The sequence below is a fragment of the Hippocampus bargibanti genome, linkage group LG04 (assembly GCF_051943395.1).
Source record: "Hippocampus bargibanti isolate YZ-2025 linkage group LG04, ASM5194339v1, whole genome shotgun sequence".
In the NCBI taxonomy this organism is placed as follows: domain Eukaryota; kingdom Metazoa; phylum Chordata; class Actinopteri; order Syngnathiformes; family Syngnathidae; genus Hippocampus; species Hippocampus bargibanti.
The window spans coordinates 12,081,575-12,104,239 of NC_142737.1; the positions used below are offsets into that span (position 1 = coordinate 12,081,575).

General features: G+C 42.1%; 1 protein-coding gene across 4 annotated transcripts in view; it reads right to left on the reverse strand.

Moving 5' to 3' along the window:
* Window positions 1-21,188, reverse strand: part of arhgef28a (Rho guanine nucleotide exchange factor 28a) — a 54,041-nt gene extending 32,853 nt beyond the window's left edge. For 2 of the 4 annotated variants that reach the window (XM_088994059.1, XM_088994058.1), the window contains exons 1-10: window positions 21,018-21,187; window positions 19,908-19,951; window positions 16,034-16,175; window positions 15,106-15,215; window positions 13,580-13,766; window positions 10,549-10,732; window positions 9,959-10,160; window positions 9,247-9,322; window positions 8,587-8,633; window positions 7,779-7,845 (exon numbers count right to left, since the gene is read on the reverse strand). In XM_088994059.1, coding sequence (XP_088850185.1) covers window positions 7,779-7,845; window positions 8,587-8,633; window positions 9,247-9,322; window positions 9,959-10,160; window positions 10,549-10,732; window positions 13,580-13,766; window positions 15,106-15,215; window positions 16,034-16,175; window positions 19,908-19,940 — 1,048 coding nt within the window. In that variant the 5' untranslated portion in view covers window positions 19,941-19,951; window positions 21,018-21,187. Of the gene's footprint in view, window positions 1-758; window positions 959-7,778; window positions 7,846-8,586; window positions 8,634-9,246; window positions 9,323-9,958; window positions 10,161-10,548; window positions 10,733-13,579; window positions 13,767-15,105; window positions 15,216-16,033; window positions 16,176-19,907; window positions 19,952-21,017 lie in introns of those variants that run through there. The other 2 variants (XM_088994057.1, XM_088994060.1) reach the window with 2 other exon arrangements.
* Window positions 21,189-22,665: the final 1,477 nt, after the last annotated feature.

A 22,665-nucleotide genomic window follows, 5' to 3' on the forward strand; every position in this document is an offset into this window, starting at 1 on the left:
GCGGGCTGGGTTTATAAAATTGGCCAGTGTCAATCTCAATTAAGAGGCAATAACCGGGATTGTGTTGCTGAGATTTACGGTCAAAGATGAGGGAAAGACGACTGGAGTGAAGCCATGACACAGACACGGCAGTAACTTGAGCTTCAGCTGTGTCTGTCTGCGCGGTCTCTCGCTTCATGGGAAAACACAATGCTTCTATACATAAGCAGCAGCGTTCCAGCACAATTTTGCTGAATTTATGAGGTCACCTAAGCTCCTAAAGCGAGTCAACCCACCTTTCCATGAAGTTGGAGTGCACACAACAACATAGTCAAGCTACTAAGTGAACATCATGGAAGTCAACCGTCACATGCCCCTACGGGACTCCACAATGAAACAACGTGTGCCCAAGATGTCGAAAGTCTCAAAGTAGTCAATCAGGCCTCATGAGGCCATCTGACATTCCGCAACACACTGTCAGATATCAGGTTACATCACCGGCAAACAAATAGTTATCTCACTGCGTTGTGGTAACTGCTTGGAAAGAAATTAACGCAATGATGGCAAAATAGCCTTGCCCATTTTCCAACCATTCAAAAAGGCTTTTGATTGAACAGTGAAGCTTTTGTGTCAACCAATATCATGATGTAGTCTAAATGTTGCACCTGACTAATAGGTTAGATGATTTGAAAATTTCTGTTTTTACAACACTGCAGATGCCAAGTATAACTATTACGCCGCAAATAGTTTTACAGTCATAGGGTATAACCCTGTCGTACCTTTTTTGCCAGAACGTTTACGCATCCTCATCCTCGGAAAAGACGGCCATGAGTAGTTGAAAGGAGAATCTGAGTCAGAATCCATGAATGGCTCTTTCCCAACTCCAGCTCAAAACTTTCAGAAAGAAGCCTCAGTCTACATCCATTTCCCTATGATCGAAGACACTGCACACGAGCTTCAGCAATTTGCTCCTTTTCCCAGAGCCCTACTGTGGACACTGACACTTTAGGAGAGAGCTAGCATGTCCCCCACTGTCGCCCACCCCCCTCCTCCCTTAAGCACCCCTCCCCCTAAATCCCTCCCCTTCCCCCTTTAAAACTCTGAAGTGTCCAACTCAGAGCCTCGTGCTGTCCACATCCTCAACTTTCCTAACTCTAAATCAATTCCCTGGATCGCTCGGTCTTTTCACTCATCCGTCACACACAGTTTGGAAAGAGCAAGGAGGTGAACCCATGGTCGGTAGGGAGGTCAGTCACGGGCCGGAAAGAGCAACCGAAAGAGAGTTGTAGACGGAGGAGAAAGTCAAACACATAAATGACTTCAGAACCTACAGAGAAGTCAAACATGAGTGCAGAGAAACCCATGTGGAGGTGACTCTCAGACACTGGAGAAATCATTAACCCCGCGAGTTCATGATTGTCTCAGAGGTACGCCAGGATGGAACGCTCGGCACACAGTTACAAGGCAGGAAAAGTCATTCCCTTCTAAGTGTGCCGGATGGCTGACATCTGAAGGTAGTCCTTCCCGACCCCTTCAATCTCTTTGAATCAAGTGGAAGGCATGTCAAATCCATGTTTCTCCTTGTGTGGATGGAGAAAGGGGGTGCAGACTGCCAGGTCAGCAGACTTACCATGGAGACAACAGCCAGAGCCGTGGCTATTTTCTTCTTCACTCTCTGTGTCCTCGCCATCCCCCATTTTTTCAACTCCTGCCAATTTGTAGTTCCCCGGCTTACTGCAACAGGCGCACAAGTAGGCTCAAGCAGATGATAATAGCAGTAATAGCACACGCACTGGATGCCAAACGTGTTGAGAATGCATCGAAATGTTAAACTGCGACGGAAAAAAGCATATGAGAGTTCTGTTGGCAGAATGTGTCAGAGTAATTCAGTGTGAAAGTGTGAGGCTGTTTTGGCACTGTACTGGACGCACATTAATGCTGGCTTCGTGGGGTCTGTGTGAGGTTTAATCCTTTTTTTCCGCTCTCCAATTAGATCCCTCAGCTGGGGTCGGGGACTCTTGTTAGCATTTTTGGCATCGCACTCATCATCGATTATCGTTCTGCCAAGCTATCTGTATCATAAATTCCCTACCGCTCTCGATTCTACTGACGCGCACCGTTTCTCACACCACTCCACTCGCCTCTCCCCGGGGATCTCGACAAGCTGCTGGAAACAGCTTTCGGGAAAGCCTTGGCAACCCCCATTCAGCCACAATCAGCCCCTTTTTCGTACCCTTATACCCCTTACCCCGTTTAGAGCACACTAACACTGCACCCCCTCCTGAAAACAAACGCAACACACATGCATACACAACCATGACTTCTTTCTTTAGATATATTGAGCAGCGTCATTTGCTGGTTGCTCACTAAATTTAAAATTAAAACACTGACCTAGTGCGAAGGGCATTGGGGAGTGGGAGAATGAGTGTTTGTGTGTGTTAGTATTTGGGGGAATAGTGAGTGCGTCACGTGCGTGTGTGTATTTTGGGTTGGGTATTTGAATTTGAGAGGGCATTGCAAGGGCAAAGACGGGGGTAGAAGGAGAGATGGAAAATAAGAAAATGTTTTTTTGTCGAATGAACAACCTTGAATCAAATTTTCCAATTATACATTTAGATTACCGTATTTTCCATTGTATGAGGCGCACCACCAATTAATGGTGTATTTTCAAATTTTTCCATCCATAAGGCACATCAGGGTATAAGGCGCACCCTCAATGAATGAAAAAAGTATCCAAATATAATATACACAAGTTTTTTTTCAAAATATGAGGACTTCAACCCATCTCTGTTATAATTATTTGCCAATGACTTAATTCCCTAATCAATAATATTTAAGATCATATACTGTATAATGGTACCTTTTAGAAGAGAAATCAATGCTGTATATAGACTCAAATCTCCATGCATTTTATATCAAATGCTCAAAGGGGGAAAAAATGACCCCTTGATATTCCCGAGAGGAGACTCCTATAAGCCCTAAACTAATTTACAGAAAAAAGTACCATATTTTCCGTATAAAGCGCACTGAAGTATAAGACGCACCCTCAATGAATGAAATACGTTTTCCAAATATAATATACTGAATAAATATTACCCCTCCATGAGTCGTCACCTTACCGTGGTGGAGGGGTTTGTGTGTCCCAATGATCCTAGGAGCTAGGTTGTCTGGGGCTTCATGCCCCTGGTAGGGTCACCCATGGCAAACAGGTCCTGGGTGAGGGACCAGACAAAGTACGACTCAGAAGACCCCGTATGATGAGAAAGTCAAATGGACCTAGTTTTCCCTTGCCCGGACGCGGGTCACCGGGGCCTCTCTCTGGAGCCAGGCCTGGAGATGGGGCTCGTTGGCGAGCGCCTGGTGGCCGGGCCTACACCCATGGGGCCCGGTCGGGCTCAGCCCGAAGAGGAAACGTGGGTCCCCCTTCTCAAGGGCTCACCACCCATGGGAGGGGCCAGAGGGGTCGGGTGCAATGTGAGCTGGGCAGCAGCCAAAGGCGGGGACCCTGGCGGTCCGACCCTCGACTGCAGAAGCTAGCTCTGGGGACGTGGAATGTCACCTCTCTTACAGGGAAGGAGCCTGAGCTGGTGCACGAGGTTGAAAAGTTCCGACTAGACATAGTTGGGCTTGCCTCCACACACAGCCTGGGTTCCGGTACCAGCCCTCTCGAGAGGGGTTGGACTCTCTTCCACTCTGGAGTTGCCCACGGTGAGAGGCGTAGAGCAGGTGTCGGCATACTTATTGCCCCCCGACTCGCCGCCTGTACATTGGGATTCACCCCAGTAGACGAAAGGGTTGCTTCTCTCCGCCTTCAGATGGGGGGACGGGTTCTGACTGTTGTCTGTGCATATGCACCAAACAGCAGTTCAGTGTACCCATCCTTTTTGGAGACCTTAGGGGGTGTGCTGGAGAGCGCTCCCCCTGGGGACTCCCTTGTTCTGCTGGGCGATTTCAATGCTCATGTGGGCAATGACAGTGGGACCTGGAAGGGCGTGATTGGGAGGAATGGCCCCCCCGATCAGAACAGGAGTGGTGTCTTGTTATTAGACTTCTGTGCTCAACACGGATTGTCTATAACAAACACTTTATTCAAACATAAGGGTATCCATATGTGCACGTGGCACCAGGACACCCTTGGTCGCAGTTCGATGATTGACTTTATAGTTGTATCATCGGATTTGCGGCCTCATGTTTTGGACACTCGAGTGAAGAGAGGGGCGGAGCTGTCAACTGATCACCACCTGGTGGTGAGTAGGCTCCGTTGGTGGGGGAAGATGCCAGTCCGACCTGGAAGACCCAAACGTGTTGTGAGGGTTTGTTGGGAACGTCTGGCAGAATCCCCTGTCAGAAGGAGTTTCAACTCCCACCTCCGGCAGAACTATACACATGTCCCGGGGGAGGTGGGGGACATTGAGTCCGAAAGGACCATGTTCCGTACCTCCCTTGCTGAGGCGGCAAATCAGAGTTGCGGCCGTAAGGTGGTTGGTGCCTGTCGTGGAGGCAATCCCCGTACTCGCTGGTGGACACCAGTAGTAAGGGATGCCGTAAAGCTGAAGAAGGAGTCCTACCGGGCCTATATAGCCTGTGGGACTCCTGAGACAGCTGACGCGTATCGACTAGCCAAGCGGAATGCAGCCTCTGTGGTCGCCGAGGCAAAAACACAGGCATGGGAAGAGTTCGGTGAGGCCATGGAAGCCGACTTCCGGACCGCTTCGAGGAAATTCTGGTCCACCATCCGGCGTCTCAGGAGGGGAAAGCAGTGCACCACTAACACTGTGTACAGTGAGGGTGGGGCGCTGCTGACTTCGACTCGAGACGTCGTGAACCGGTGGGCAGAGTACTTCGAAGACCTTCTCAACTCCACCAACACGCCTTCCTTGGAGGAAGCAGTGTCTGGGGACTCCGAGGTGGGCCCTCCGATCCTTGTGACTGAAGTCACCGAGGTGGTTAAAAAGAACCTCGGTGGCAAGGCCCCGGGGGTGGATGAGATCCGACCGGAGTTCCTAAAGGCTCTGGATGTTGTGGGGCTGTCCTGGCTGACACGCCTCTGCAACATTGCGTGGTCATCGGGGAGAGTGCCTCTGGATTGGCAGACCGGGGTGGTGGTCCCCCTTTTTAAGAAGGGGGACCGGAGGGTGTGTTCCAACTACAGAGGGATCACACTCCTCAGCCTCCCTGGAAAGGTCTATTCAGGGGTCCTAGAGGGGCGGGTCCGTCGGAAAGTCGAGCCTCAGATTGAGGAGGAACAGTGTGGTTTTCGTCCCAGCCGCGGAACAGTGGACCAGCTCTACACCATTAGCAGGGTCCTCGAGGGCGCATGGGAATTCGCCCAACCACTCTACATGTGTTTTGTAGACTTGGAGAAAGCGTTTGACCGTGTCCCTCGTGGAGTTCTGTGGAGGGTACTTCGGGAGTATGGGGTACAGGAGCGGCTGATACGGGCCGTTCGGTCCCTATATGACCGATGTCAGAGTCTGGTTCGCATTGCCGGCAGTAAGTCGGAATCGTTTCCAGTGAGGGTTGGGCTCCGCCAAGGCTGCCCTTTGTCACCGATTCTGTTCATAACCTTTATGGACAGAATTTCTAGGCGCAGCCGAAGCGTTGAAGGTTTCCGTTTTGGTAGCCTCAGTATAGCATCTCTGCTTTTTGCAGATGATGTTGTACTGTTGGGGCTTTCAAGTGGAGCTCTCCAACTCTCGCTGGAGCGTTTCGCAGCCGAATGTGAAGCCGCTGGGATGAGAATCAGCACCTCCAAATCTGAGACAATGGTTCTCAGTCGGAAAAGGTTGGAGTGCCCTCTCCGGGTCGGGGAGGAGATTTTGCCTCAAGTGGAGGAGTTTAAGTATCTGGGTGTCTTGTTCACGAGTGAGGGTGAAAGGGATCGAGAGGTCGACAGGCGGATCGGTGCGGCGTCTGCCGTGATGCGGACTTTGTACCGATCTGTCGTGGTGAAGAAGGAGCTGAGCCAAAAAGCAAAGCTCTCAATCTACCGGTCGATCTACGTCCCAACCCTCATCTATGGTCACGAGCTATGGGTTGTGTCCGAAAGAACGAGATCCCGGATCCAAGCGGCCGAAATGAGCTTTCTCTGTCGGGTGTCCGGGCTCTCCCTTAGAGATAGGGTGAGAAGCTCGGTCATCCGGGAGGGGCTCAAAGTCGAGCCGCTTCTCCTCCACATCGAGAGGAGCCAGATGAGGTGGCTCGGGCATCTGATTAGGATGCCCCCGGGACGTCTCCCTCGCGAGGTGTTCCGGGCATGTCCCACTGGCAGGAGACCCCGGGGACGACCCAGAACACGCTGGAGAGACTATGTCTCCCAGCTGGCATGGGAACGCCTCAGGATCCGCCAGGACGAGCTGGAAGAAGTGGCTGGGGAGAGGGAAGTCTGGGTTTCCCTACTGAAGCTGCTGCCCCCGCGACCCGACCCCGGATAAGCGTCAGAAGATGGATGGATGGATGGATGGATGGATGAATAAATATATTTTTAAAATTCCACATATAAGGCACACCACATTATAAGGCGCTACAGTGGTGGCTGGGGTTACGCACTACTTCTTTTATAAGGGGAAATGGATCTGCTGACAGTTGTTGCAATACCTGTAGTGGCTCAATATTACTTCACATATAAGGTGCAGCTGCATATAAGGCGTAGGTTCATCTTTTGAAGTAAACAAAGGCTTTTGGGTGCGCCTTAAACACCGGAAAAGTACGGTAGGTTCATTCATTGAAGCCAGCATAAATTTGAGAAGAAGCCAATCCCAAAAAGGACAGGGAGAATATAACAGCTACGCTCAACATTCCTCATCCCTTTGCAGTCATTGCTGAAGCTCTGACGGCAGAGATTCCATCTAACTATTTGATGGCACCTTGGTTCGAGTCTAGGGTCCGTTTTGCGTGAGCTAAAAAGAAAAGGAGCTGAAAAAAAACACCTGATACACTCAATAAAAGATTAAAAGCTGACAAGCAATTACACAAAAGTGGCTTCTTGCCTGTGCAATTCTTGTATTTTTTCATTAAAATGTTGCACACAGTGTCACAATAGTGCTTTTTTTATCTTCATTTGAATAAAAAAGATAATTCAATGGATTATTTGAGGTCACCAGCCATAATGTTTAAAGACGATGCAGAAAAAAAATTAAATATCCTCTAAACCGCAGACGCACACAGATGCAAAGAGCAACATGGCTAGTATAAAGCACGGAAAACAACACCAGCCACAGGAAGTTCAAATTGCAGACGTCCAGTGCCAAGTGTTGTAAAGCCCTCAGCCTCAACTTGTAACCACGACATTCTTACGCTCAGGCATCATTTTGCGCACCAACAAATCAAGCCAATCATTAACCCACAGGATGTTCCCCCTCTCAAACCGCTTTCCCTCTTGCCCAACAGGAGATCCAAAGGAAGCCACCTTCAGCCACATCGTTACAATTCATTTGTGATCCAAAACGCTGTTGGCGGGAGTAGGATGATTCCGGGTTGGTTACAGGAGCGCTCTTCTACACGCTATTTAAAAAAATCCCTTCCATGTGTCTAGAGTGTGGTGAACAAAGAGTGACAAGCATCCAACAACTCCAAAAGAAAGCAGCCGGGGGGGTCTGAAATGTGATTTGTCAAACGTTTCCTATACTTGAGCTCATTTAATAATTGGAAGCTTACTTGGACACCTAAAACAACAATAGCCACATTCATATCCACACCTGAAGCACCACAAGCTGAAAAAGAAATATTTACACAGAGATTCGTTCTGAAATGGGACTTGAACTATTCTGACGTTTTACTTTTTTTAGTAAGGCCCTTACCAGAGTCAGATTGCTCGTCCTCTTGGTCCTCCTGATTGAGGCAAAACATTAGCGGCTCCTCGTAGTCCTGTCCAGAGAAAAAGTGTTCACTGAACAGCATGCGTACAATTACACGGCGAGACTCAGATAGGCCTCAGGTTATATATATATATATATATATATATATATATATATATATATATATATATATATATATATATATATATATATATATATATATATGCACGTACATACATACACACACACGCACACACACCCGCACAAACACACATACACGCACACACACACACGCATGCACTACTTTTTTATGGACACAAGTGTACAGAGGATCAGGTAAATGCACCAGCGTTTTGCAATCAAGGTTTTTAGGCAAACCGGTGATCAATGTTTTTTTTTTGTTCAGTCTCTCAATGTCACCTGCTACAAAATATCTCAGGGGACGGAAAACTGATGTGGAACATACTAAAAATGTTTTTGTTGGTGGGAACAATTGGTTGCCCTAGTTACAAAATATGAATCGACTCAAAACCAAATCATTATCAGCTCATGGTTTGATGGAGATCGTGATTTCATGGAAAATACTTTCCATACTTCTTTTTTTGTTTCCTTTTATGTGTGTGTGTGTGTGTGTATGTGTGTGTGTGTGTGTGTGTGTGTGTGTGTGTGTGTGTGTGTGTGTGTGTGTGTGTGTGTGTGTGTGTGGTGTGTGCGTGCGTGCGTGTGTGTGTGTGTGTGTGCGTGCGTGCGTGCGTGCGTGTGTGTGCGTGCATGTGTGTGTGAGATTTAATGAAGTAATCATTGGACTCACATTCTCCTCTGCAGCTGAATTATGTCCACTCTTATCAGGAAAGTGTCCTATAAAAAGCACAAAAAACATTATGGGAGTATATATTTCTCTAATGATGCATGTATAATATAATCCATTTAATAAGCATTTGAGAGCAGAGATGATTAGTGTTATTTGGCCATACAGTACAAAGAGGGAAGGTGTTATTTATGGTACTATTATGTAATCACAATGATCGTTAAAATTCTCAAAGGCAAGCACGTAATAATAATAATAATAATAATAATAATAATAATAATAATAATAATACCTTTAATTTCTAAGCGCCTTTCAAAACTCTCAAGGACACTTTACAGTCACAGGATATTTTTTTTTCTTTGGGTGAGCAGCGGCAGCCACACGCGCCACCGTTCACACAAGCCGGAAGTAACGTAGTGATAAGAAATACATTTGGTTACACGGAACACAATTTAAGTGTCCTTGACAGTTTTTAAAGGCGCTTAGAAATAATATGTATTATTGAAACAGTCCGTATTTTATGTACGCAGTACCTCACAAATCCACATGAGGTCAGTCATGTTGCAACAAAAGCATAGGAAAAAAAGTGCAAGGTTGCCACATAAATAAAAAAATAAAGTCTGAAATCCCAGTAAACTGACAGATATGGATTGGTTCGAATACCGTTTTCTGCAGGATCATCCACCAATTGTTCTTTTCCGAAAATTGTCTCTGTCCGTTCTCTTCGTAGCGCTTTAATCTGGGAGAAGAAAGGTACACCTTAAATACAAGAATCATGGTCAGACTATACTGTTATTATACACAATAAATCTTCTTGTCTTAAATGAGAAATTATACACTCTATTTATGAAAGGACATTTCTGAACAGCTGGTTTGTGGCAATGTTGCATCCATCTACCATTTAAAAAGCAGTCAATACGAAGACATCACGATGGAAAAATAAATACAGTACTGTATTTTCCGGTGTATACGGCCACCCAAAAGCCTTAATTTTCTTCAAAAGATAGCCCTGCACCTTATACGCAGGTGCGCCCTATATGTGAAGTAATATTGAGCCAAAACAGGTCTCGCAACTACTGTCAGCAGCCACCGACTCCATTTCCCCTTATAAAAGAAGTAGTAGTAGTAACCCCAGCCTCAACTGTAGCACCTTATAATGTGGTGTGCCTTATATTTGCAAAACCTTTACATTTTATATATTATATTTGGAAAACTGTTTTCATTCATCGAAGGTGCGCCTTATAGTACAGTGCACCTTATACATGGAAAAAGTTTGAAAATACACCATTCATTAGGAGTATGCCTTATACTCCGGTACAATTTATACACCGGAAAATACAGTAAATACAATAAAATAAAAAATAATCACACTGACCTCTCTGAGGAAGCCCTCATCTCTAAGTCTGTTTCTGAGCAGCTGAATATCAGCATGCCGGCTTTCCTCTGAGCTCCATTTGAGATTTTGTCGGACGGTCAGTGTCAGATTCCCCGTGTTGTGACAGTATCTCAGCAAACGGGAGCAATCTGCCCACACCTGAGACAGTCCAGCAGGAGGTGTGGCTAGAGGATTGGGTGGGCTGTCACAAGATGAAATAATTAACAAAATATACTCAACACTGATTTGGACGTTTGAACAAGAATTAGGCTGAAGTCATAATTGGAGTAATTGCGCTCCCTAGTGGGGAATTTTTAAATTACATTCTGTTAAGTCTTCAAAATGTAAACCAATAAAAGGCGATTAAGTTTTCTGCTCTGTTTTGCTGTTTTACTTGTGCATTGCATATCATACACAAGAAAAAAAAACACAAAAAAAGACCTACACATGTTGTATTAGACGATAGGGTTCGAGTGCTGAGTGTCTGCCATGCCGTTGTCAGTTGCACGTCCCCGTACTAGAAGGTGCCTGCCCATCACTAGTGGTACTGTGAACTCAGCTACTCGTTTGAATGGAGTTCAAAATCTTACTGCGTGAGGAGCTCCAGCAGTTCTCTGTTGCCTGATAAATGTGCCAGCTGCAGCGGCGTGACTCCCTCCTTGTTTGGCAGATTGATAGCCATCAGACCTCCGGGCTGACAAAGCAACAGCTCGGCTAGTCGACACAGACCCCATCGAACAGCCAGGTGGAGCAGAGACTCTTTAGGGTTGTGATCTGTGTTAATAAGACATCAACATTCATGTATAGCAAGCAATCCTGTGAGTGATAAATAGATGAAACTGCAAATTATATATCAATGGCATGGTTTAAAACATAATTGTGACATGTAATAGTGATCTCCTCTGATGAGCGGCTTTATTATAATAATTAGCCTACTTATCATTGAATCACCGTGGCCTACTGACCCAAATTGAGGCAGCCAAAGATGTTTTAAAAAGCGGCAGCAGCTTCATATTTTCTTTTCAGCTATCAGCAATCCAAGAAGATTGGTAACTCTGGGACTTCTCACACACTACACTACACTACACTACACTACACTACACTACACTACACTACACTACACTACACTACACTACAATACAAATTGATTTATACAGCGCTTTAACAACAGCCGATGCTGTAACCAAGCGCTTAACATCATATCATATACATCAGCTGTCATACACACACAGTAAAATGACATTTTAAAAAAGTACCGTATTGTAAAACAGACTTTTAAAAATTATGACATGATTTTGATGAGGTTTCAGACAATATCAATGAAATAAGACAGTTTAGATGAAAAGACACAAAAAAACGTTTTGACAAACAATTAAACAGTGATGTAAATATAGAATAAAAAAATTAAACACTGCAGGGAGAAACAATTTATAAGCCCCTTTCATATTTTTCAGCAATTATCTCTGAATTATTTCAACGCAGGTATTTACTCATTCACTGCTAGACGTGCAAAAATGTGTCCACTCCAGTGCCAGGGTTTTTGTCGTTGTCATTCGAATTCCAGGACCCACGGAATATTGAGTTTTAGAACTACATAAACATTCAATGAAGCGCAAGAAACTATAGGCTCATTTCTTTCATCAGAAAAAAAAGAGTTAGTTCCTAAATTATATGGGTCTGGAGTTATATGAACTTGAAATGAGGGCGGCTGTCCAAAATCCAACTCAATCCATACATATTGGTTTATATAGCGCTTGAACAACAGCTGAAGCTGGAACAAAGCGCTAACATGGAAACAAGGGAAATGCTGCCCCTCTGTGGAAGGGAAAAAAAAACATTGCCAGAGGTCTGGCCAGCACTTTATTGGCAACCCAGCAAGAAAAACCAAAACCCGACAAATTCGGGAATGGCACTCTACGTTATATTTTCAATTCCCAAATAAATTCAGGGATGGCAGTTGAGAGTCTCAAAGGAACTTGAAGGTACTTCACATTTATGAATATATTTAACCATAAAATATCTTTTATGTATATTATTTTCTTTTTTTTGTCAGTGGGACAGGAGGTCAAATCGTGAATTTTGGTAAACTTGTGTGTTTGTGTGTGTGTGTGCGGTCATGCGAGTGTGAATGATGTACTACTATGTCTTGTGATGACAACCCCTTACAAATGTAATGCACACACTGAATTGTTCCACTTTCATAACATGTTAATATCTATTGCTGCATACTTCAATCACAAAAATGTGAATATGTGAATTTTTCAAGGTAAGTGGATTGGACAGATGTGTTCTTAGGGTGTGTAGGTCAATATTAGCATTGCTCTTTTAGCTGCCTTTAATAGTCTAGCAGCATAAGTCAATCGCTAGATGGTTGACAAGTATAATCCTTTTTGAGTCTGATTAACTGCAGACATTCGGAGGGAGGCACGGCAATGAAACAGGCTGCCATAACAACATTAGCCTGAAATCTAGTTTGTTGTTTATGTCTTGTAGGTGGGTGTTAACCGCAAATGACTTCATACGAACAGACGGTGGCATCTAGCAAACACGGTGGTCAGCGCACAAGCCACACGTGAAGGGATGGAGCTGCGCCTTAGGCAACGTCCAGATGGAACGGCTCTATTAACCACATTAGAGGCAGCCCAATTAGCTATGATGAATTCAACAAGAAGCACGCAAGTGAGCATGATCACTTCCGATTTCGGTCTGACAAGCAAGCACTGGAAAATGCTAATGATGGTGGAGAAAGTGTAGGGGAGTGAGTGGTCAAGGGGAACAGAGTTCAAGAGTTCACCTTTCTTGACACATTCTTGCAAAGGAAGCTTCACAATTCATGTATTTGAATACACATGCATTGGATTAAAAAAAATTAGACACCATGTTTTAGTGATTAAAAAAATTAAACCAAGATTACTTATTTCATACATTTTCTCTATTAATATGTGGAACTGTCGCGGCATGGAATTGAAGCGGATTTACATAGGACAGGAGATGTGAGACAATCTCTATGCATCAATTGATGCTACAGCTTTGTGTTTGCTTTCAAAACTTAGCCTGTAGTATACATGCACATTCCACCATGACGTCCCATGACGTCCCCCTTTGATCCTCTCCTCCTTTCTCGACAACTGCTTCATTTTGTTGCATGAAGGTGCAGAAAGTTATAAGATTGAAGACTGTCGATGTCTTTTGTGTTGTCTTTGTTTGTTTTTTTAGGTACTTCACCGCCGCAAAAGTGGCTGCCTTTACAGCAGCTCCTGTATTTAGTTTTTGTTGCTGTGAAATTTAAATTTCTCCTTGTGAGACAAGTAAAGGCTTATTTAATCTAATATCTGCAATAACCCGAATATCTCCATCAGAGAAAAAAAAAACTGCGGGCACCGTTTTTTTCCTACTCTTTTGGGAATGACCGGTGTTGTGTTTACGGCACTCTTGGAATTATGGCCAAAAAGGTTCAACCACGACTTCATGGGACTTTCGGACATTTTAAGTGTGTTTTTCCCAAATGTAGGAAGGCTTGAATAGTTTATCCTTGTAAGACAGGGCCACCCTTTCTTTATTTAGTTTTTAAATGACATTTAAATATGATTTGATTGTTACTATGTTGAGGCCAGCTCTCACCATCTGTTCTTGGACTGCCCAGGACGTTCCAATTTGGAGGAATATCCAGGTTCGCCATGGCTAAGGCTACACGACGATCCATAGCCCAGCGGGAGCTCTGCTGGCCCAGGTTAAAGAGGCTGCTCAGCTCCTTGTGATTCAGAGAACTCAAACCATGTCCGTGGGTAACCAGGTGCTCCGCCAAGTCCTGAAAGTGAATAGTATATATTCTTATTAAACCTGATAGAAAACCACTCGTTTTATACAAATTACATGTTTTAGTTTCTTTAATATAAGAAAGAGCTACCAGTTCTTTATATAAGAAAAAATGTAATATTTTAATATGAAGCGACAAATTCCTTGTGTTGTACATAATTGGCTAATAAAGATTATTCTGATTCTGATGAAATGCATCTGCAATTTTGATACAGAATTGTATGCCTACATTGGATTTGATGTATTAGCAGTCACATTGAATAACAAAAATGAAAAAATGTATATAGCTGAATCAGCACTTTTTCCCCACCTTGCTTTTTTTGGTTGTTTTTGTCTTGTTTTGTGTTTTCTTTTGTCACTTTGTGTTGTTGTGCGTCGTGTGGAACGGATACGGATTGTTTTTCAGCATTTTTGACCACGACATTCATCAAGGAGGAGACTGTGCTGAGCGGTTGCGCCTTTTCGGCAGCATGAATATGCCGGTACTGTTTTTGAATGGGAGGAATGTCGGAGCCATTCGACTGCCATCGCTGGACACCAAAGGGGCCATTGTGCTTTTTTGCGCCTGTAATGGGCAGCATCTTCACAGCCCCGCTTTGTTTAGCGGAAAGGTCAGTGCCGTTGGACGGTCTGCGGCTGGATGGATGCATGGCTTGAGGAACCCGCAATAAGAAGAAAGGAGCGTCAGCGCAGAGCGCCGATGCGTATGGGGAACTGTTGCGGCTTGGAATTGAAGCAAATTTATGTGGAACAGGAGATGTGAGACAATCTCTTTTCGTCAATGGATGCTACAGCTGCGTGTTTGCTTTCAACATTTAGCTTGTAGTTGACATGCACATTCCACCATGATGTCCCTGATCCACTGGTGGAAAGACACTTTGATCCTCTCCTCTTTCATCTAGAACTGTTTCATGTCATCACAAAGAGGGTACAGCAAGTCCTGAAGAATGAATGTCTCTCTGTGTCTTTGTTTTGTCATATTGTCTCTATGCTGTCATATTATTTGTTATTTAGTTTTTTTTTGTTCTTTTGACTTCAAGACGGCGCCGCGAGAGTGGCTGCCTTTCCAGTAGCTCATGTATTTTGTTTTTCTACTTTCATTCCTTTCATCACTTTGCTGCTGTGAAATGTAAATTTCTCCACTGTGAGACTAATAAAGGCATATCCAATCCAATCCAATCCAATCCAAACAACAACATTTTATTGCAGTTGTTTTATTTTTTATTTTTCGTGGAACGTGTCAACTGTATGTGTCATTAGTCTCAGGTTTAAAATGTCAAAATAAATACTGTGAAAAGGGTTGATGATCGTACAACACTAACTTTTCATACCTGTGCATCGTCTTGGACATATTCCAGCATTGCGCCACCCACCCATGTGAGAGGATTGGTTTCGGAGCTCAAGTAGGCCTGCACAGACACCACCTCAGCAAGGTTATGTCCTAAAAAAATACAAACTAATTAAATATTGCATACATTTTTTCCATGGGAGACTTTTGTCTGCGTGTCACTAACATGTTCGTTCTGTCATGCATATACAGTCAAGTAACAAGTGACACCAAAAATTTGGTAAACAAATAATCACAGTGCTTCTAGGCTTCCATAGACATTTCATGAAAGCATCTTTACTGACGGATAATGGCTACTGTGCTTGCATATTTCCTTCTGGCACACGGCGATAAAAATGATTTCGTTTTTTTTTTTTCAACAATGGCAGGAACCCTTGGTCTCTAGCCACCTTTGTGCATTCACAAAGTGTACTTTCGTAACGGCAACACTGGCCTGGGCGACCGCTTGCCATCTCTGTCAAACTGTACAGGGGCTTCGTAATGTTGACATATTGTTTGTGGAACCGTTTCCCTCCTGAGAGGAAGCTGATAAGATTCTGTGCATTTCCAGACGTCAAGTCATAGATTTGGTCTGTGTGTGTGTGTGTGTGTGTGTGTGTGTGTGTGTGTGTGTGTGTGTGTGTGTGTGTGTGTGTGTGTGTGTGTGTGTGTGTGTGTGTGTGTGTGTGTGTGTGTGTGCGCGTGTGTGTAAGTCCACATACACAGTATATGATTGGAATGGTGATATCCAGTTCATGGCTACATCAGTCAGGTTTGGCAGTTCATCTCTACATATGATATCATGCGAGTGATTAGCAAAACATAAGACAAATCGGCAAGGAAGAGATGAATTAATTTAGCTTGTTTTCATAAAACGAACGAAGGTGGACCTTGAGTTTCCACGGCACAATCACACATACACATGCACATACCAGGCACAATAAAGCAGAGCATGACATCGCACTGAGCCCTGGTAACATGGACCAGCGTGGATCCTTCCAGAACAATGAAGACTTCGGCATCTTCAAGCATGGAATCTTCCCCCTCCAATAATGCAAACACCTTGGCCTGACCCTGAGGTTAAAACAATTGAAAAATTGCATTAACTCGAAAAATGTACATGTCTAAAATATATATTAATTTCTTTATTTTTATTTCTAGTGTACATTTGTAAATATTTGAGTGGTTCGCTAAATCTGTCAGCAGATTTTCTCTTGAGGGCACAATAAAAGTTCCGCTCACTAAAAACAGGAATGCCTTTTTTTTGTGTCTGTTGAAAACACTGATCCCAACAGGCCAGAACACAATGTGAATTAGAGCAGAACCATAGCACAGACATAGACTGAACGGAGCCTAAAATTGTCAATTGTGGAACTAACAATTGTCTCTAGAACTCTGGTTTGATTGTAAATCCAAATTAGAAAGGCTGTGTTGAGGTATGTTAAATGTGGGATATTGTTTGAATGCAGACAATTTAAGTACAGTGATCCCTCGCTACTTCACTGTTCACTTATCGCGGTTTCAGGGCATCGCAGATTTTTTTTCAGGGAAAAAAACATTCCGATTAAAAAACAAATGCCGAATGACTCCGAGGTTTTGTACATGGCTGTGGCTTGATTGGTTCCCAGTGCTGAAAAATGGAAGCACCTTCATCTGGCATCTTTCTACTAACTCGAAATCTTTGCATGTTTGAGAAGCCAAGACATACGCACCAAAAGCCTCCATTGGCTACAATATACATACAGTATCCTACTGGGTCATAGTGGGGCTTTTTTCCATGCACCATGATGAGAGTTTATTTAGTTACTCGGTCCTGGTCCGGAGCATCAAGAAAATACTGTCACAACGCCAGTGCATTTATCAACCGGTAATTAATAATTAATTTTATAAGTGTATTTTTCCATCAGAGTATTTTGCCAAAATTTACGTCCCATAAAATTATAATTGAATAATGAAAATAGAAGGCATGAAATACATTAGATTTTTTTTTACAAGCATAGAATGAGATAATGGACAGTAATGGCGGTGAGGTGCCTTATCGGTCATTTGTTGTTCTGAGTAACCTCATTTTGAAAGTTGTTTTGCATTGGACTGCAGCTCACCAGTTATTTGGGGAGGCATAAATCAAATCCAAAAGACATAAAGCATCAATAGAACAGATCATGTGTAAATCATTCTGGGAAATATGAAGTGAATGAGGTACCAGAAAATGAGACAAACTGTCAAACAGAAAGCAAGAAAATAAAAACGGCAGCTAGGCTTGAAAGATGGTGTACATTAGAATTGTGTGGGAAGACAGTGTAGGCTTCACAAAGTGTTTCCAGTTGTCCTTGATTCTCTTTCTTTCATTGCCATTTTTACATGCTTGAGGTCAGTTGAGAAAAAGTAAATGAGATGAGAGATGAACCACATTCATAGGCAGATAAATGAAGAAAGATGTTTTTGTGTGAAAACTAAATCCCTGGATTTTATTACTACACACGTCACGTCACGTTGATCCGACAAGATTCATTCGCCCGTTCATTTCTTTATATATATATATATATATATATATATATATATATATATATATATATATATATATATATATATATATATATATATATATATATATATATATATACACATACAGTAAAGTCTCATTATATCGATATCGGATATATCGATAGTCCCGGTTATATCGATACTATTTCTATGCACGTACGGAGAAAATTACATGCAAACAGGGTCGGATATATCGATAGTCCCGGTTATATTGATATATTGATTGATATATATATATTGATATCACGAGACTTTAGTGTATATATATATATATATATATATATATATACCATTTTGCAATGTAACGCAATGAGTGACAGGTGTCCAGCCAATAATGCCATACAGTTCACATACGCTACGCAGCCAATCTGGGCATTACACCGCGAATGTCGATTTCTTCTCCTCCTTCAGGAATTGTGGGTTGACAAAACTGCTATTAAATAAACGCAATATATTTGCTAATGCAGCTCGTTAACGATACTTTAAGCTAGCTGTGGTTAGCATGCCTTTGACTCCAGCGGCTTGTGATTACAGCAGTTTTGGCAAACTATGTTTGGCTAGTGACTAGCCAATCATAATTTGCGAAAACTCTGACGTTGACCAGCGCTTTCAAGAAGCCTTGGTACCCCTTTTGGTGCAAATATATTTGCTTATGCAGCTTGCTACAGATACAGTTTGCTAGCTCTGGCCATTATGCCCTAACCACTAGCGGCTAGTGATACTATGATGCTAGTGACTAGCCAATCATAGTTTGGGAATGTTTCCAGTGCCTTCCACCAGGCCTTGGGTTGCCAATTCGAAATCTGATTGGTTAAAAAAACAGTTTCATCAACACCTATTTTATGCTCCAGGACCTGCAGAACCGATTGTGAAGGTAGATTCCTGACCCTGGTAACAAATGAAGGCTGAAATGCGATTGGTTAAATGCTTAAATATGAAAACGCACATCTGAAAGCAGCACAACAGGGGGTAAACAATGAAAGGAAGCGGAAAGACAATTTAGAATAATTTAATACGAATTCATGGACAAAATAAAATTCACATTAGTCTGAGTCAGATATTTTTAGGCCTGCAGAGAAGGCCTTGCAGGCCCTAATGGCCCACTGCTGCCTGTTGATCACAAGGCACCTGCGGACAATCATTCCCATCTGTGGACATTTGAGTCTTTCAACAAATAATAATAATAATAATAATAATAATAATAATAATAATAATAATAATAATAATAATAAATTTCATTTATAAGCGCCTTTCAAAACTCTCAAGGTCACTTTACAGTCACAGGATAAGTTATTCAGTGGGTGAGTAGCGGCAGCCACACGCGCCAGCGGTCACTCAACCCAGAAGTAACTCAAATAGATGGAAAGCAAATATAACATGTATCCAAATCATCTGACTCACAAAGATCCGACTCATCGGAAAAAAGGATATCTTTCAGTGTTGCGAACGCAATGTAGTTTTTATTTTTGTAGCCTTGCGGTAACTTCAACATGAGAAAGAAAACAACATGAACAAACCCTAAAGTCTAAGAAATATACCACCCCTTTGATACTCACCCCTTTGATATATTTGCATACACTATTGGGATCAAGAAAACTACAAGGCAAAAAATATTTACCCTGAACACATCCACTGAATGATTTCCCATGTACAAATATATCAAATGTGAAGCAAATAAATGTTCCTTTTCAACTGTTAGTAATTAAGTGACAAATAAAAAGATAAGACTTTGAATGAATCAAATAGTTACTGATTTGCCATTTAGACAAACATGATGCCAAGTTTCTTTTCATGGTGGCACTGACTGATGGTTATTTTTCCCAACCAAACTATGATTGAAAAGACCCACGTGACTCAATAAAAGAAAGATCAAGATCCCTATACGATCACAGCATAAAAATACTTCAACCTTAACAACCTTTCTGAAGACCGACACGGGCCTTAAACCCTTCATATGTTTAAATGATGTGCAGTATTATTTCACGACATCCACTTGACAGTAAAGTTTCTGAAATTACAGTAAAGTCTCGTTATATCGATATCGGTTATATCGATAGTACTGCTTATTACGATACTATTTCTATGAACGCAAGGAGAAAATTTACATGCCGCAGGATCAGATATATCTATAGTCCGGTTATATCGATATAACGAGACTTTACTGTATAGTGTATAGTCGTTGAGTTTAGTTTTGTTCATCCATTTTAATATTCAAATTCCATAGTACTCACATCAAGACTGCAAAGTGGAGCACATACTCACATAGAGGGGCACTTTTCTTCTGCTCAGTTCCATTTGTGCTGCACCTGGTGGAAGAAAATGACACTTAAATCGGCATTTGAGAATAAAGGTTTTTTGATAATATTTTGTTAGGTCTGCCTCTTCAGCATTTGAAAGGATTAGCAAACATTATCTGTGAGAGGCGGAGGTTAACTGTGATCTGATTACATTCTCATGAAAAAAAGTGGATCAATATAAATATTTGACTATTTATCAAACTACTATATACAGTATGCTGTTCCAAGAGTCCTAGTTTGATCAGCAGGCACAATAGTCACCTACATTACATACACGTTAAGTCTCACGATTTGGTCAGGAGACTCCCGATTTTGAACACAATACTCACAATACTCACTTCATAAAGCAACTATTGACACAATACATAGTAAGGTGAAACAAAAGAAAATGTAAAAAAAAAAAAAAAACATTTTTATACTAATTGAATGTATAAACAATGAAAGCATTTTTGTGTTTTATTTACTTCTAATTTACACTTTCATAACGCTCACATTATTTGAATACGTACTACGGAGTCGCCAGTATGAAAAGCTTCCGATTTATGATTTCTGAAACTTACATGTATGACATTGTTGTGCGTGGGTGTGTGTGTGCGTGCGTGCGTGTGCAAGCGCGCGTATGTACATTTACAGGAAAATATAGGATTTCAGTAATGCATGGTTAAAATCTGTTTTTAGTCCAATTTAGGAGCTTTTTTTATCTCTGCAAAACTCAATTAAATTTCACTTTTACAGCAGTAGGAATAACACAATGTAAAGTCCGCATAGCATGCTGGGTTTTATTTTTTTGCAACGTAATTATAGATCAGTCATTGGTCTCACGACAGGTATATGAGCACTTTTTTCTATACTATACGTGCATATATATATATATATATATATATATATATATATATATATATATATATATATATATATATATATATATATATATATATATATATATATATATATTTATATATATATATATATATATATATATGTGTGTGTGTGTGTGTGTGTGTGTCTGTGTGTGTTATTTCAGGTAAAAGATAAAATAAAAAAATATATAGAAACATTGATGGTGTGTACTTACCTTTCCGTGAGCAAGACCAAAGAAATAGCAGTCAGAAATACGACAGTCCTCTTCAAAGATACGAGTAAGCCAGCAAAGGCTCCATTCCTTTTCTTTTTGTTAATAATTCACGTGGTCGAGCAAATAACTTCAGGTTTTCTCGGCGTGTGACATTTAAAGGGGGAGTGAGGACTGACGACACCACAGACCCGCAACCTCCTGTTCTTTGAGCGCTAATTGACACTTCCTCACTTGTCAAACAAAAGTGGTGGTTTGGGTAGCAGTGACCCCTAAGGCTAACACCCGGTACTGCATTTATCACGGAAATCCATTGTTGTGGAGGGGCGACAGTGGCTCTTTGGTTGCCAAGTGTATTTGTGATGCAACTGATATTGCAAATGTTGGAATTGTTACGCTTATAGCTATGTGAAATCTCATGACAATACATAACAAGCCATTTGATATAGCAAATATCATCACTCATATTACCCCTGTAAAACATCCGCAATTTTTGGACACATTTTTTTCATCTTCCTTCACACATTAGGGGCATATTGGAACTAAAGTTGTTGATTTGTAACATTGGTTGGTGTTACCAGTCTCCACAAGAGCAGATACCTTAAAATAAGGCCAGTATCGTCACGATGCACATTTCCCCATTGTAGGACGATTAAAGGACAACCAACGTCACTTTTTTGTTTCCTAACTGACATCAGAAAAACGTTTTATAGCATCTAAAATACCCAAAACACGCAGTACGATATTTTTATTCAAATGCAAAACACCAATAAAAATGACTTAAAGTGTCCAAGATCTGCAAAAAAATTGAGCTGCGAATTGGGCATTTTCAGAAAGTCCCGCCCCCAGTTCGTGACGTCACGCCAAGACGTCTTGCATTGCTGGAGAATCAAAACAATGGCTTCAGATTCGGAGAATATGCTTTCTTGTTACACATCCAGTTATGAATATGATTCAAATAGTTCTGAAGAGGAAAGCATACATGTTTGCAATCGATTAAAGAATTTATTCCGTGCCATTTTGAGGCAACATTGGGGGGAAATGGATCACCAAAAAAGAGGCAGAAAATGGCGTCCAAGCTTCTGTGAGGAATTAATCAGCCCGTTTCCACAGGCTGATAAATTCCTTCCATGGAGCTTGGTAGCACTCTTCTGGCAGCTTTTTAGTGCAACACGAGGTTTTCAGACCAAACAAGTACAGCTAAATACATTGATGTGATGGGAAGGACTGCTACAATGTGTCTTTTTTTTTGGTCAGAGGCGTTCCTTCAGTGACGTCCTGTACAGACTCGTCACCAACTCAAAAACAAGACTTCCTGAATATTCAGCGCGAGTCTTAAAACTTAAAATATAACTATATGCGGTGGAATCTTTGTAAAATACGCTCAGTAGAAGTCATTTGAAGCCATTTTACAAATTATGGACACAACTTGTCCGGAGACGTCGGTTGTCCTCTTAAAGGTTTCTGATACCGATACCTTGTGTCTGGTACTCCCCAACCATTATAAGTAGTAGTGAATTATTAGAATTGTGGAAATTATCTCCTTGTGCAGATGATAAATGTTCAAGCTGTGAGGTAGGTCCATGCCGAATGCCACTTATCAAATACTGAGCAGGTTCCAAGATTGCAAATGTTTATTTATTCATTCTGA